Source organism: Syngnathus scovelli, chromosome 12, assembly GCF_024217435.2.
Source record: "Syngnathus scovelli strain Florida chromosome 12, RoL_Ssco_1.2, whole genome shotgun sequence".
NCBI lineage: Eukaryota > Metazoa > Chordata > Actinopteri > Syngnathiformes > Syngnathidae > Syngnathus > Syngnathus scovelli.
In genome coordinates, this window is record NC_090858.1 from 11,105,459 (window position 1) to 11,118,069 (window position 12,611).

General features: G+C 44.5%; 2 protein-coding genes and 1 long non-coding RNA gene across 6 annotated transcripts; 1 reads left to right on the forward strand and 2 right to left on the reverse strand.

The window, feature by feature from the left end:
• Positions 1-1,777: 1,777 nt before the first annotated feature.
• Positions 1,778-5,512, reverse strand: LOC125978910 (protein FAM13A-like). Of its 2 annotated transcripts, XM_049736827.1 has the most exons (5): positions 4,647-5,512; positions 4,332-4,410; positions 4,054-4,260; positions 3,703-3,883; positions 1,778-2,792 (listed from the first exon to the last, which is right to left on the reverse strand). In XM_049736827.1, exons 1-5 carry the CDS (start codon positions 4,671-4,673, stop codon positions 2,651-2,653), a joined length of 636 nt encoding a protein of 211 aa, XP_049592784.1. In that variant the 5' UTR covers positions 4,674-5,512; the 3' UTR covers positions 1,778-2,650. The 2 variants fall into 2 exon arrangements, with proteins under 2 accessions (XP_049592784.1, XP_049592783.1); XM_049736826.1 differs by having other exon boundaries at positions 4,332-5,512.
• Positions 5,513-5,653: 141 nt separating this feature from the next.
• LOC125978906 (monocarboxylate transporter 9) lies at positions 5,654-12,217 on the reverse strand. 3 transcript variants are annotated; one of them, XM_049736820.2, is made up of 7 exons: positions 11,918-12,217; positions 11,125-11,419; positions 9,500-9,725; positions 9,284-9,427; positions 8,758-8,853; positions 7,019-7,885; positions 5,654-6,919 (listed from the first exon to the last, which is right to left on the reverse strand). In XM_049736820.2, the coding sequence occupies exons 3-7, from the start codon at positions 9,690-9,692 to the stop codon at positions 6,732-6,734; spliced, it is 1,488 nt and encodes a 495-aa protein (XP_049592777.1). In that variant the 5' UTR covers positions 9,693-9,725; positions 11,125-11,419; positions 11,918-12,217; the 3' UTR covers positions 5,654-6,731. The 3 variants fall into 3 exon arrangements, with proteins under 3 accessions (XP_049592777.1, XP_049592778.1, XP_049592775.1); XM_049736821.2 differs by lacking the exons at positions 11,125-11,419; positions 11,918-12,217 and adding an exon at positions 10,885-11,074; XM_049736818.2 differs by lacking the exons at positions 11,125-11,419; positions 11,918-12,217 and adding an exon at positions 10,781-11,074.
• On the forward strand, positions 9,721-10,605 carry LOC125978912 (uncharacterized). Its single transcript, XR_007485156.1, has 2 exons — positions 9,721-10,380; positions 10,448-10,605. It is a non-coding gene; the product is annotated as an uncharacterized lncRNA (long non-coding RNA).
• Positions 12,218-12,611: the final 394 nt, after the last annotated feature.

The window sequence follows — 12,611 nt, forward strand, 5'->3', positions numbered from 1 at the left end:
GAGTGGAACAGACAACTTGGGAGCAACCTTTAGCAGAGTGACACGACTTGTTTTGTCACGCAAATCAGACACTACTTCAACTGACATCATTCCAAATTGCTCAGAACAAGTACACAGCCCACTTTTGTTCGCGACATTTGAAGGAAGATGTCAAATTTCACCTTATCCCTGTCTCAGTCTCAAATAGATTAGCATTCCCGTCATTGATATCATATTGGTCTAGATCGGTGCCGCGGCACACTGGTGTGCCGTGAGAGATGTTCAGCTGTGACATGGGAAATTGTCCTACATTAAATACCGCGAGCGCATTGTAAACACGATCGCCAAACCACAGGTCAGTTAGCGCAAGGCCTGGTCAGCCACTTGCTAATCGTGCATGCGTGGCAAATCGGAGAATCTTGAGATTTCATGTTGTGGCATCGGCACATACTCTCAGTTTATGTGTGTGTCCTAAAGTGATTCGTTCTTTTTTCAGTTCATATGACTTCAACCAGTAGGTGCCGGTAATGCGCATTGAAGCTGGTGCCATCTTGCCGTAAATCAAAACGAAGCAGAAAATGACGTAACTTCTCGTTCACGAAAGAGTCGTGAATTGCATGTCCCATTCACCAACTGAACAGATCTGTGAGTGAACGAGTCAGTGAGTGAGTGATTTGCATTTCCAGTTCATCGCGAGAATGGATCAGTGAGGGAACGAATCCTGACTTTCCCCTTCGTGAACGGGTCAATGGGTGAACTGCCTTCCCGCGGTGGCACCAGCTTCATTGCGCATTACTGACGCCTACAAGTTGAAGTCATATGAACTGAAAAAAGAACGAATCACTTTAGGAAGTGATTCGTTCACTAACCCTAACCCTTGTATTTATATTCACCAATCAAAACATAAAAATCAGACATTTGGTTAACTATATATACTTTAATTGACAATATATATATATATATATATATATATATATATATATATATATATATATATATAGGTGTGTGTGTGTGTGTTTTACGTTATATGAGTTGGTGTACCCCAAAATAACAAATGTTGGCATAACGTTTTTTTTAATCAACCTTTTATTCAAACACATTCGGAATAATAACACCATCAACTATAACCCAACAAATACAAAATTAAGACATCAATGTCGGCATAACGTGTGTTGGCTGGTATAGCAGCAATGCTGTCTGTCACTCACTCGTGAATCTTCGCGAACGACTAATCAGCAGTGCGATAGATGGAGGAGGGACTTTACTAGCCAGTGACGTAATTTCCGATCCAAGACGAGACGAGTCAGTGACGCAACTTCCCGTTCAGTGTGTGCGTGTGTGTGTATGTGTGGGGGGGACGATTCGTTTGAACGAATCTTTTGAATGAACTGATTCTACAGATTCAGTTCTGTTCTGGAATGCACATCACTAGTTGCTGTGTGCTTTTACTAACAGTGACACTATGACGGCTGTGGTGCATTTTTGGGCCGATGGAAATCAGAGCATGTAGTTCAACGGGAGAACCTGGATTGTTCATTTTTCACCAACGTAAAATACACAGTCAAGTCGAGACACCTCGACTGTGATAGCCACTCAGCCGCTGTCAGCTCAGCAGAGCGTCTTTAAAAGTGACTTTGTTCTTAATGTCGCAATATTGTATAGAGCTAGTCTAAAACAGTAAACAAAGCCATATTGATTATTTTGGATTTTGATCACAATCACTTTCAAAAGTTTATTCCTTACACTGTCTAAAACCTTTTTTCAAAAACTGTCACTTTCATTTACAAAAGAAATACAATTTAAAGAATATTTAGTATTTATTTTTATTCAATTATTCGACTCTCCATACATATATAGGAATAGAACTTTACATCTTTTGTTGTAATCTAACTGATTTTAATATAGAAGCTGGTGTAACACTTAACAGATTTTTGTTAGTGGTGTGCCTCGAGATTTTTTCCAATGAAAAGGTGTGCTATGAATGAAAAAAGGTTGGGAAACACTGGTCTAGATCAAAAATCAAATTTACAATTGAAGGTGCTTTCAAGATCACCATCAGTGTTTATATGAGCAAGTATGAGAACATAAATACAGACAAAAAATGGTTGACTGCAGCATAGGATTATAAAATCCATCATGACTCAGAAGGTGTAAATGAATTCCTACATCAGAACCTTAAAACTGTGAGGCAGATGAGCTAACCACTTGCTCATCACGCTGAAAAGATAAAAAAAAGTGGGACTGTTTGTCCATGTTTGGTTTTTGACAATTTAAAGGTGAAGAAAATCAACATGACCCGGCGTGCATTGGAAGAAAATGTTCGTTTCGCCAACAAAATACTTTTCCTTCTACACGGTTGGCAGTCAAGCGTACAGATGACATGAGGGCGGCTTCCATTAGTGAGGAAAGTGCACACATGATGAGCACTTCGTAGTCAATGAGCGACTTCCTGGAGGCAGAGCGGCTCACTCGCCGCCTTCAATTAAAGCCAGAAGCCCAAGTAAACAATACACGCAAGTTGTTGACTCCCAAGAGAGCTGCAAGAAGGCGACACCGGCGCTACCATTTAAACAAATCACTCGACGCCATTTATGGCTGGATCAGAAGATCACATTGTTGAGCTTTTGCTTCGATAGCGTTTTCCAACATCGGTGAGAAGTTCAAAGGTCACTCAGAAGGGGTTGGAGAATGACGGGGAAGGTGGGCGTGACATGCCGGTGGGCAGTGGGATGATTTTATGCTTCCTGAGGAGATGGACCAACACAGTGTTGCACACGTTGTGCTCCTCCAGCATCTTAGGACCGGCGGGAACGCTGCGAATGGAAAAGACTTTGTGAAACACTGCCATCTAGTGGAGAGAAGGGATCATGTATAGACGCGTCATTGGATTGGACAGTGGTGCCTTGAGATATGCAGCACTATAAGTGCAACGTGCCTTTTTATTTATTTATTTATTTATTTATTTATTTATTTATTTATTTATTTATTTATTTATTTATTTAAACATTTCCTGAGTCGAGTAATAATTAGGTCATTAACATTATAAAAAATATGTCGACGAATAGTTGATGTGAGCTTTTGGCAATACTTTACTCTTCATGCTAGCATAATAGCAGCCTTGGCATCCTGTTGTGCATGTGCAAAGTGAGTTGGGAGACTTTCAGAGATTGAGAAACGGTTCTTAACTGGCCAACTGGTTTAGACAAAGCTTAAATAAACATTCAACTAGCCACTTCAAGCCTACATTATCCAGCTTTAAGATCACAACTGTGAGGCAGACATCCTAAATGTCAGATTTTTGCTGCTGGGATTTTACTCCTTTTACTGTCGCCGCCAATATTATAAACCGTTTAATGAGGTTATGAGGGAGTCACCATGGCAACAAGCCAGCCAAGCATAAAAGTGGCTGAGAAGCTGCTATTTGGCCGTAATTGCTTTAACATTACCAATACGTGAATTCATATGACTCAAGGCGACGATCAGGATCTCAACGGCGACGTTTAGTTAATAGTATGTGCAGTGGATAGAAAAACGTTTACACACCCCTATTGGAATGCCAAGTTTTTGAGCTATAAATCAATAATTTCAGGAGGGAAGGTGAAACTAAACAACTGAGATGGTGTGGCTGTGTGCAAAATGAATCATGTTCAAACTCATGCAAAGTGGAATCAGCACACACACATCACAAGTGTGGAAGCGTTACACGGGCCCGTAACAACTCACTGAAAGATGCAAGGTCCAAAAATGGTGGCCAGACTGTCCACCGTCATGCGGTTCAACTCGCTGCAAGCCGCCACTCTGGAAAGGAAGTTGGCGATGTACAACAAGACGATGAGGTTGTCATCTGGGATGCGGCAAAGGTGTTTTTTCAAGGACAGGGTCAACTCGTATTCGTCCGTAGTGCCTAAGGGGAGAACATGAAAAAGGACAAAAATGTACTTTTAAGTCTTACAATCTCAGGATGGGCATTGGAGAAATGGGCAAAATTCAATTTTTGCTAATGGGAAGGGAGAATCTCTCTGTCAATATTCCAAACACTTTTTTATTTTCATCAACCTAGAAGACATATTGTACCGCTGAAGGTCTGGACGAGAAGTCTGCGTTGGTACTCTGGGACGACTGGGTCGGGCAGCTGTTGAAAGAAGAGCTTGAGGAGCGAAGCCACGGTGTTCACGTGTTCCAGCTCCAGTTTGACTTTCTCGCCATAATCCAACCGTCGCCTCAATTGGTGGATCTTCACCACTGAGCAGCCCCCGCGAAAAAGATCCTCATAGTCCATCGCTGATTACAAAAGCAAATGAAGTTACAAGACAGAATAAGACAATTTGTCAGAGGGTGCGTGTATCAGTTACCATTTTTCTCCAAGAACTCTACCATATCTCGTAAGACAAGCGGTATGCCGTTGACTGTTTTCCCATTTTGTCTTAGTGTCTGTAAGGAAACGCCAAACACACACTTAGGCGCCACTCCAGATTTTGGGACTCGGCAGACAGGAGCAGATCCATCTCGGTTGAAATTAATACTAAACCGCATCCTTACTGACGAAGACCTCTCATGCTGAAAGAAGAGTGATGCATTGCAACAACAGATTTTGTATTTGATGAGGTTTTCCCAACATTTATTTGCCAACACTTGACAATTGATAAATGATCTAAGAATTTACTTACAGAGAATAATGAAAGTTTCCCTCCCATGTTACAGCGAGATGGGCGGGCAAGTCAAGCACTTGACCTTGTCGGTATTTATGTCATTCCTTCCATTTGTTTTCCATTTGGTCTCAGAAAGGGTTGCCTGATGTAAGACAACTGCTGGCTTTTCTATTACACTTTGAATGCGTACCTCAACTAATTATAATTCACGACAGCCATTAAATTTGGATTAGGGACTAACTAATGAGGCCAACTTTGGCTGTACAAACAAAAAGACTGGCGGAGGAAAATAATGCAACATATTGACGTGACGTAGCGATCGCTCCGCGCGCTTGTTTTCTCAAGTCATTTATATTTTAGAGCTTGAATAACTAATACAATTGATTGCGGTTGCTTTTAAAGTAAATCAAATACAATACTGGGTGTGCAGTATTTCTTAGTATTAGGGGACGGCTGGAGGCGTGACGGAACTGCTTGTGCGTCCTTTTGAATGCTTACAACTTCCGGGTTTAAGAAGAAACGTAAATAATGACCTACCAATGGGTTTAGTCAATTCATTTACACGTAAGAGCATTGTGTCGATGTACATATTTTAAAATCACGTCATGCCAGGCGTTTTCTTTAAACAACACATTTTTTGTGGTCATCTACTTCCGTGTATCTGACGTCATTGGCCGCGCTCACATCGTCTGTCAGCAGCCATCATATAACATGTAAATAAACCAAACCGTGCACAAATCTGCACTAATAATTTGACCTATGTGCATAAATAATTAGGTAAACAAAATATCAACAGTTCTGTGAATTTAGTCTACATTAAACTTAACATGTCTGTTTTGGGGCTGAGAGGGAAGGATGCTGGAGTACCTGGAAAAACCTCATGAAAACCAAACTGCAATCTGTCAACTGTGAGATAAGACATGTTTACCATTAATCCATTATAAATGTGTGTACAAGAATCAAATTGCTATTTTGGCGGACGAGTATCCATCCATAGCCTACACTGCATAAAAGAAGTGCATACAAAGTATTGAAAACATTTTATTGGCTCAATGCATACAAAATAACAAATAAAATACGTAGATATAACTGTTAGAAAACAAGCATAACTGTCTTTATGCAAAATCAGTGTCAGTTGCATCATGTCTGCAACTTGAACAGACACAAAATGCGCCCCCAAAAATAACTATTTTCAGCGGTGTCTTGAACATTCAATGATTCTCAAAGTCTACGTGTGATTGCATGACGTACACAGTTCTAACTTAATACATGTCGACTTACATACAGCTCTACAGCCAGGTGCATATTAAAGTCAGTGCTACATAGGACTTAACTAGGTTAGCATAAAAGCGCATCAAACAACGCATAAACCTTCACATGTGTGCATGCACAGACACTAACACACACAACATACAAAAACCGCGTGAAAAAGGACCAGCCCGGCAGGTCAACATAATTATGCCACAAACAGACAAAATCATGAAAAACATCAGGTTTTACTTGATCCTAAAAACGGATCAGGCACACCTGTACACCCCAGGGCAGTAAAAGAAAGTTGAAACACAACATTGATACGTAAATATTGTTAAAATACTGAGCGTTATTATCTTTTTGGACCAGCTCTTGTATTGGATCTTGGTGGATTGTGCAATTGTAGCTCATGTTGTGATAAACAGTTTTGAAAAGTAAAAAACTTGATTAAGAACAAAGCAAGGCCTGCGCATTGTTCAAATAGGCATTTCGTGTCAATAGGCATTGTCTATCATTGATGCTTTTGGAATTCGGGTGTACATACAAAAACATCTTGTTGCTTAAGAACAAATGAACAAAAAACAGTCTCCTTAATTCTTGAAGGTTGTTTGTGCATTTCTAGCTGTCTGCCTAGATCAGTGAGGCTAAAAAATAAAGATGGCCGCCCACAGTACCCTTTGTGAGTTTGGCATGAGCCTGAGAAATGCAGGCATGGTTTTGGGAGGAAAGGCCTGGATTGGCTCTGCAAAGTATTTTGGTGCGCGCAAACCTGGCAGCAGAAAACAGGGCAAACCGTGCTTGTGCTCGAAGGTGCTGAGCAAGTGCTGGCGCGTTTCCCCAACGTGCCGTCATTCACGCGACAGAGGCCACTTTGTCGCAGTTGCTGGTGAACTGGACGTCCGCTCGGTCCTTGTCGGACGTGGCCTTCCTGTTCCGGCAAGGCAGTGTGAGCAGGAAGAGAACCAGCGCTCCCAGCAACACGCAGCTCCCGCTGAAGTAGAACGCCAGGTCGTAAGACTGCGTCCAGTCGAAGAACCAGCCTGAGAGGGGATGAAAGGCAAACAGTGAGGGGGGTTCCCGGAAAATTCAGCCAATCTGGATCCAGTTCTTGGGGAGTTCTCACTCTGCTTCCTACTTACCAACAACAGGTGGTCCCAGCATGATTCCAAATCCACCGAAGAACATGACAATCCCGTGGGCTTGTGTGAGTCTGTCCAAGCCGACAATCTTTGTGGTGATGTACGAAGTGATGGACCAGTTTCCAGAGAAGAAGCCCAGGATGGCGGAGAGGATCTGCAGTCCCAAGTAGCTTTTAGTGACAGGGATGAGCAAGAGCGCCACGCCTCCCGCAAACATGGTGAAGGCGTACAGGTAGATGCTGTTGATCCACCTGATGTCCACCAGGACACCCAGCACCAGTTTGCCCACGCATGTTGCGATGGCTCCGATGGACACCAGAGGAATGACGCTGACTTCTTCAATGAGTCCCTGGCTCTGCGCAACGTCCTCAATCAAGAGCACGGGAGGGAACGCTCCCAGGCTGAACAGGAAGACGCCGATGCAGAAGGCCACCATGGCTTGCTTCTGCAGGAGCTCATGCATGGAGCTCATGTACTTGGAGTAGGCCTGCCTCTTCTTCTTGATGACTCTCATGATGCCCAGCCGAGCCAGGAAGCCGCTCCTCTTTGTCTCTACCCGAATGCCGTCGGTGGTGATGAGAAGCTCCTTCGCCATCAGGCTTTTGTCCTGAGCACACGCCGTTGAACCCGGCACCGTCTTCAGGTCGTCCGGCTGGGGCTTTTCGAAGAGCTGCTGCTCCGTGTTGCGTTCCAGGGCCGCCCTCTGTTTGAGGTAGTAGCCTGGCATGTTGAGGGGCCTCATGAAGCCGGCGCAGGCCATGAGGTTTAGCGCCAGCGCGCCGATGATCAGGAGGCAGCCGTCTAGGCCGTACAGCACGATGAGCTCGTTCTGAGCCGTGGCGTAGATGAAGGCTCCCACGCTGGTGCCTGGAATGGAGACACCGTCGAGATATTGACTGTGAGTTCGTTGGATATTCAGTCATCCACCTTCTTCAGGCCAAGCTGGAGCCTATCCTGTTCGCTAGTCATCCTGTACGAGTATTCAGTTCTTGAATCGTCACCGATACCAACAACTGATATCACTAGCACTTTTGATTCATAAAATTCCTCCCTGGCTGATATTTTCTTACCAGACCCGGTATCCTGTGAAATAAGGCTTGGTGCTAATACCTGGTATCTCTATTCACCCAACCCTACATTGAAGTTTAACCTCACAAGCTTGTTTTGGGAATGAGGGAGGAAGCGATCGATTGTGTAACGCTGAATAATGAATAGCAAGCGTAAAAATGTGATAGCGCTGCAGCTTCAATAACATCCTGAGTTTGCTGGGTGTGGATGTGGACTTTATACAGGAAGCGAACAGCGCTCAGGTGGCGTCACTCGTCCACCAATTATCTGCTATTTTGAAGCTTTAGGCACGGCCCCCTTTGGAGGCCATCCACGTTTTGGCTTGTACAAAGTGACTGATGAGATAACTAATGAACACTAGTCTAAAGGAAACTCATCGGGAAAACGTTGACTGCAGTCTTAGAAGGGATGAGAAGAAATCATTTTCTTCCAGCCTGTACCAAATTAGCATTTTTGCAAAGCGTTCAAAAATCAGCACTGCAGTGGGGCAGTGCCAGCTAAACTTGCGCACTTTTGGCACATCCTTCCCAAAACTTCCCAGAAGACTTCAAGTGCTGCACTCCCGCGAAGCTTTACACGGTTGCTAAACAGCGGCGCATACATGCAAACATGCAAGCAGTAAAGTAGAGAGAAGTTGAATTCAGAGCAGCAGGTGGCGGCGGTAGCGTTACCTGTGGTGACCACGCCGAGGGCAAGCCCGCGTCTCTTGTCAAAATACTGACAGGTGATTGTCAAGGTGGCCGCGTAGACGAGACCGCAGCCAAGACCTACGTGAGGGGGACACAAGAAGGCAGGGTGGGACATGACAGGACTCGATGAGTAGGAAAAACACATGACATGGCTGACACAAAAAAAAACAGATATAAATACGCTACACGTGCTATCAAGAAATGACTGTCTTGAAATATGCATGGCGACCACTCTGGGCCATGTTATACACGCTCCATTACATGTGCCAGAACAGGTGGCCGGTTGGGGTAATAAAAGGTCACGCAGGAACCCGACAATTATTATTCAGTTCTCATGTCAAAGAAATGCTTGCTGTCTTTTATCATGATTCTCATTTATTAGCTGTAATCAGCTCCCGTCTTACGTAATCGTGGCCACTTCAAATGATTATCCGACTTGTGGGAAAAAAAAAAAGATTAAGCCGCTCATGCAACCTCCTTGACATTAAAGGCATTCCCGGCCGCTTACCGACGACAATGCCGTAAGAGAAAATGAGGAACTGGACATTGGGCGCGAAGGCACTGAGCATCAGGCCGCCGGCGACCATGACGCCGCTGAAGATGGTGACGGGGCGAGCGCCAAAGTTATCCACACAAGCGCTGCACACGGGACCTGCAAAGAGAAGCAGGGGAAATTATATTTTTGTTATGGAGGTGCTGACACATTCCAAAGAAGGCCACTCACTAGCAATGAGGCCCACTCCGGCCACCAGGGAGCCCACCCAGGCCGTCATGCCTTTGCCCTCTTGGAAGGTGTGCAGCCACTCAGGGTAGAGGACGCCCACTGACTGCGGGGAGCCGTAGGCTAGCAGCTGGGCTAGAAAGGAGGCCACCACAATGGCCCATCCCCAGCCGCCATCCAGCGCTCTGGAAGCCATGTTGCTGCTGCCCACCAAGTGAGGAAGGGCTTCCTGTGTGGGTGGATGGGGGGGGGGGAATCAATTAGTCAGCATCTTTTGCAAAGTACACATTCTGAGGCTGCCAACGAATTGTGTTCCTTAGGACAAAGTCAGTGCGCTTTTGTGCTTCAAACCACACCTTGGAGTAGAGGAAAGTTAAGAGTGAGGACGGAGGTCTGCTGCAGTGACTGGCCAACATTTTTATTTGATTACATTTACTAAACACAGCTTCATGTGTATATTCCTCTTTCAAAATTCCAACATTCTTTAAAGCGTTCCAGAAAACTGTCACACACAAATTCTCATCTGTAGCAAGTTCATTGCAAGCCTTTTCAGTTACAGTCATGGCAGGGAATTTGAAGTTCAACATTAAACCGGATTAGGGTTTCAAATTAGGGATTCAAGACAAAAAGAGGGTTAGAGTTTCAAGTTATGGTTTTGAATGATTCGGTTAAGGTTTCTAAATGAGGCTTTCTGTCAGGGTCTGGGAGCCTTCTCCTCTTGTCTAAGGTGGCGTCTGTCAGCAGGGTGGCTGAGGATCCACAGATGTTGCCGATCAAGCCAGCCACTCCTCACCTGAGTGTTTGCCATTGTTGGTTACCTCCACGCCCTTGTGTTCACGCTTTCATCCACCCTGCTGGCTTTCGCCGTGTACCCCGGCACTCCGGTATGCTCGTTCGTCCTCCGCCGCTTTCTTATCGAGACATCTAAGAAGATCTATTGCTGTCTTCCAGCTCCTGGATCCGTTGCTGACCTCCCGACAGATTCCACCCGTCCCTGGCAGCACTTCGCTCACTCCACCTTCGGACGACCAGCTCTGTCGCTCCTGTCCCGGACCCTCAGCTCGGCTATTTCCTACCCACCTCAATAAACATTTATAGAGTTCCTTGGTCTCCTGAGTGTGTTCTGCGTGTGGGCCAAAATAACCGCTAAAAAACATGACACTTTCGAGGGGTTTTAAGATTTTGAAAGTAAGGCTTGTAAAGAGGGTTTTATTGGTGTTTTTAGCAAGGGTTAAGGTTTTCAATTTAGACCTCTAGGCTCGAGTAAGAAGCTTGGAGTCACACCATCCTTCCTTTCTTCTGTCATCTTCTGTCCTTTCACACATCCTTCCTTGCTTCCTTCATTCTGCCCTTCTTTCATGAAGTTCATTTAAAAAGCGTTTCTCTACCTTTCATCGCAGCCTGTTCGTTTGTGAGCAAGTGCATCAAATCACTGCAGCATCAACAGCAGCGGCAGCGGGCGCGCTTTGTTTACAACGCAATGCCAACAGTGCAGCCTTTCTGTCGTACGTCACAATTAGTTAAAGCACACGCAATATGAACGTAGTGGAGCCGTCAGAAACGAATAGCAACGAGTTCATGTAAACAATTTCCCCCTTGTTGCTTATAAAAATGCGGTATGCGCTCACCTCGGATCAACAGCAGCCGGTGCTTGCGGCGGTGATGCGCACTCCTCCACGGCAACTTTCCATGTAGGATGGAGAGCCTCCTGAGTGCGTTTTAGTAGAGAGGGCAGATTTTTTTTTTTTTTATTTGGGTGAGAGGAGGTGTCGACTAGTCGCCGAGCATCAGCGCACTGCGCCTCCGCCTTCTTCTTCTTGTTTCCTGGCCGCTTTGTGGCTAGTGAGCAAACCGGTTGGAAGCTGTTCCCGCCGGCCAGCAGGAGTGCGGCTATCCGTTCGCACGCGGATGCCTTTTTACGACCTGAAGAAAAAAAAAAAAGCGACGCGACACACCTTTTATAAATAATTGAATATTATTTTACCTGATAGACGCTTAAAAAAATATTAGTAAACAAGAAATTGGATGGGGGGTGATATCCGGGGTCATGAAGTTGCACAAACTGGGAAGTTGTAAAGGAGCTCATGAGCTGACAAATATAGGCCAATTTCCAAAGGCCAGCATGAATATAAAACATCTTATCATCTTTATGATCTTGACAGAAGCCTGTTGATGAGAGGAGATTCCATCTTCATACTTGACTTGTATGGGATTATGATTTAAATGTTATAATATTTTTTGTTACATCACCAGGAGCTTTAGATCCTGTAATAACAGCTACCAGGATGGTGACTTAAACGTTATAACATTTTTTGTTAGATCACCAGAAACTTCAGATCCTGTAATAACAGCTAACAGCTATTTATTGTTAGGAATAAGAATACACCTTTTAGTTTTGCTGATGATTGACGGGTACTACACCTTTTATGTGTTGCTGATGATTGACGGGCGCTTCTACTGCTTTAAGCGCTTCCTCAGGTTCCCACACATCACGCCTGGCCCTCCCCTCCCCATCTGGTTGGAACTGGTCGAAGGCAACAATTCGCTTTAATGCCAGCGTGAGCAATGCCTCTCTTATTGCTCCTGTAATTTACTGGCGGAAGGGGGATTACAAGGCCTAATTCTTTTCTGGAAAATGGAGCAAAGCACCGCCGTGGAAGTGGCAAAGATGCTGAGGAATTTTATCTTCACCACACACACACCGTGAGGCTTTGTTGGCTTTCATCAGGCCGAGTACCCCTGCGACTCTCCCACGATTTGTGACCTCACGAAGGTTGTGAAAAAGTGTCATGACTACCAAAAAAAAAAAAAACTTGGACCACAGAACAGTTAAAAATTTTATTTGGAGGGTGGCGGGGGTGAATGGACGTACCGTCATTTTGAAGGAAGGATTTCATGAGCATATTTCGCTAACATTTTGGCAATTCAAAAGCAGTTGTAACTTTTGGGGAATATTAGGGGAGTGACAAACCAAATAGTTGTTAGTTTGATATGTCCTAACACTTGAACCAAAATACATTTCGAAACTCGTGAAGTCGGCTAATTGTTTAATTTGAAACATCTTGATGCACAAAAAAAGTATTGTTCCACTTGTATTTGATGCAAGCTCAACTAA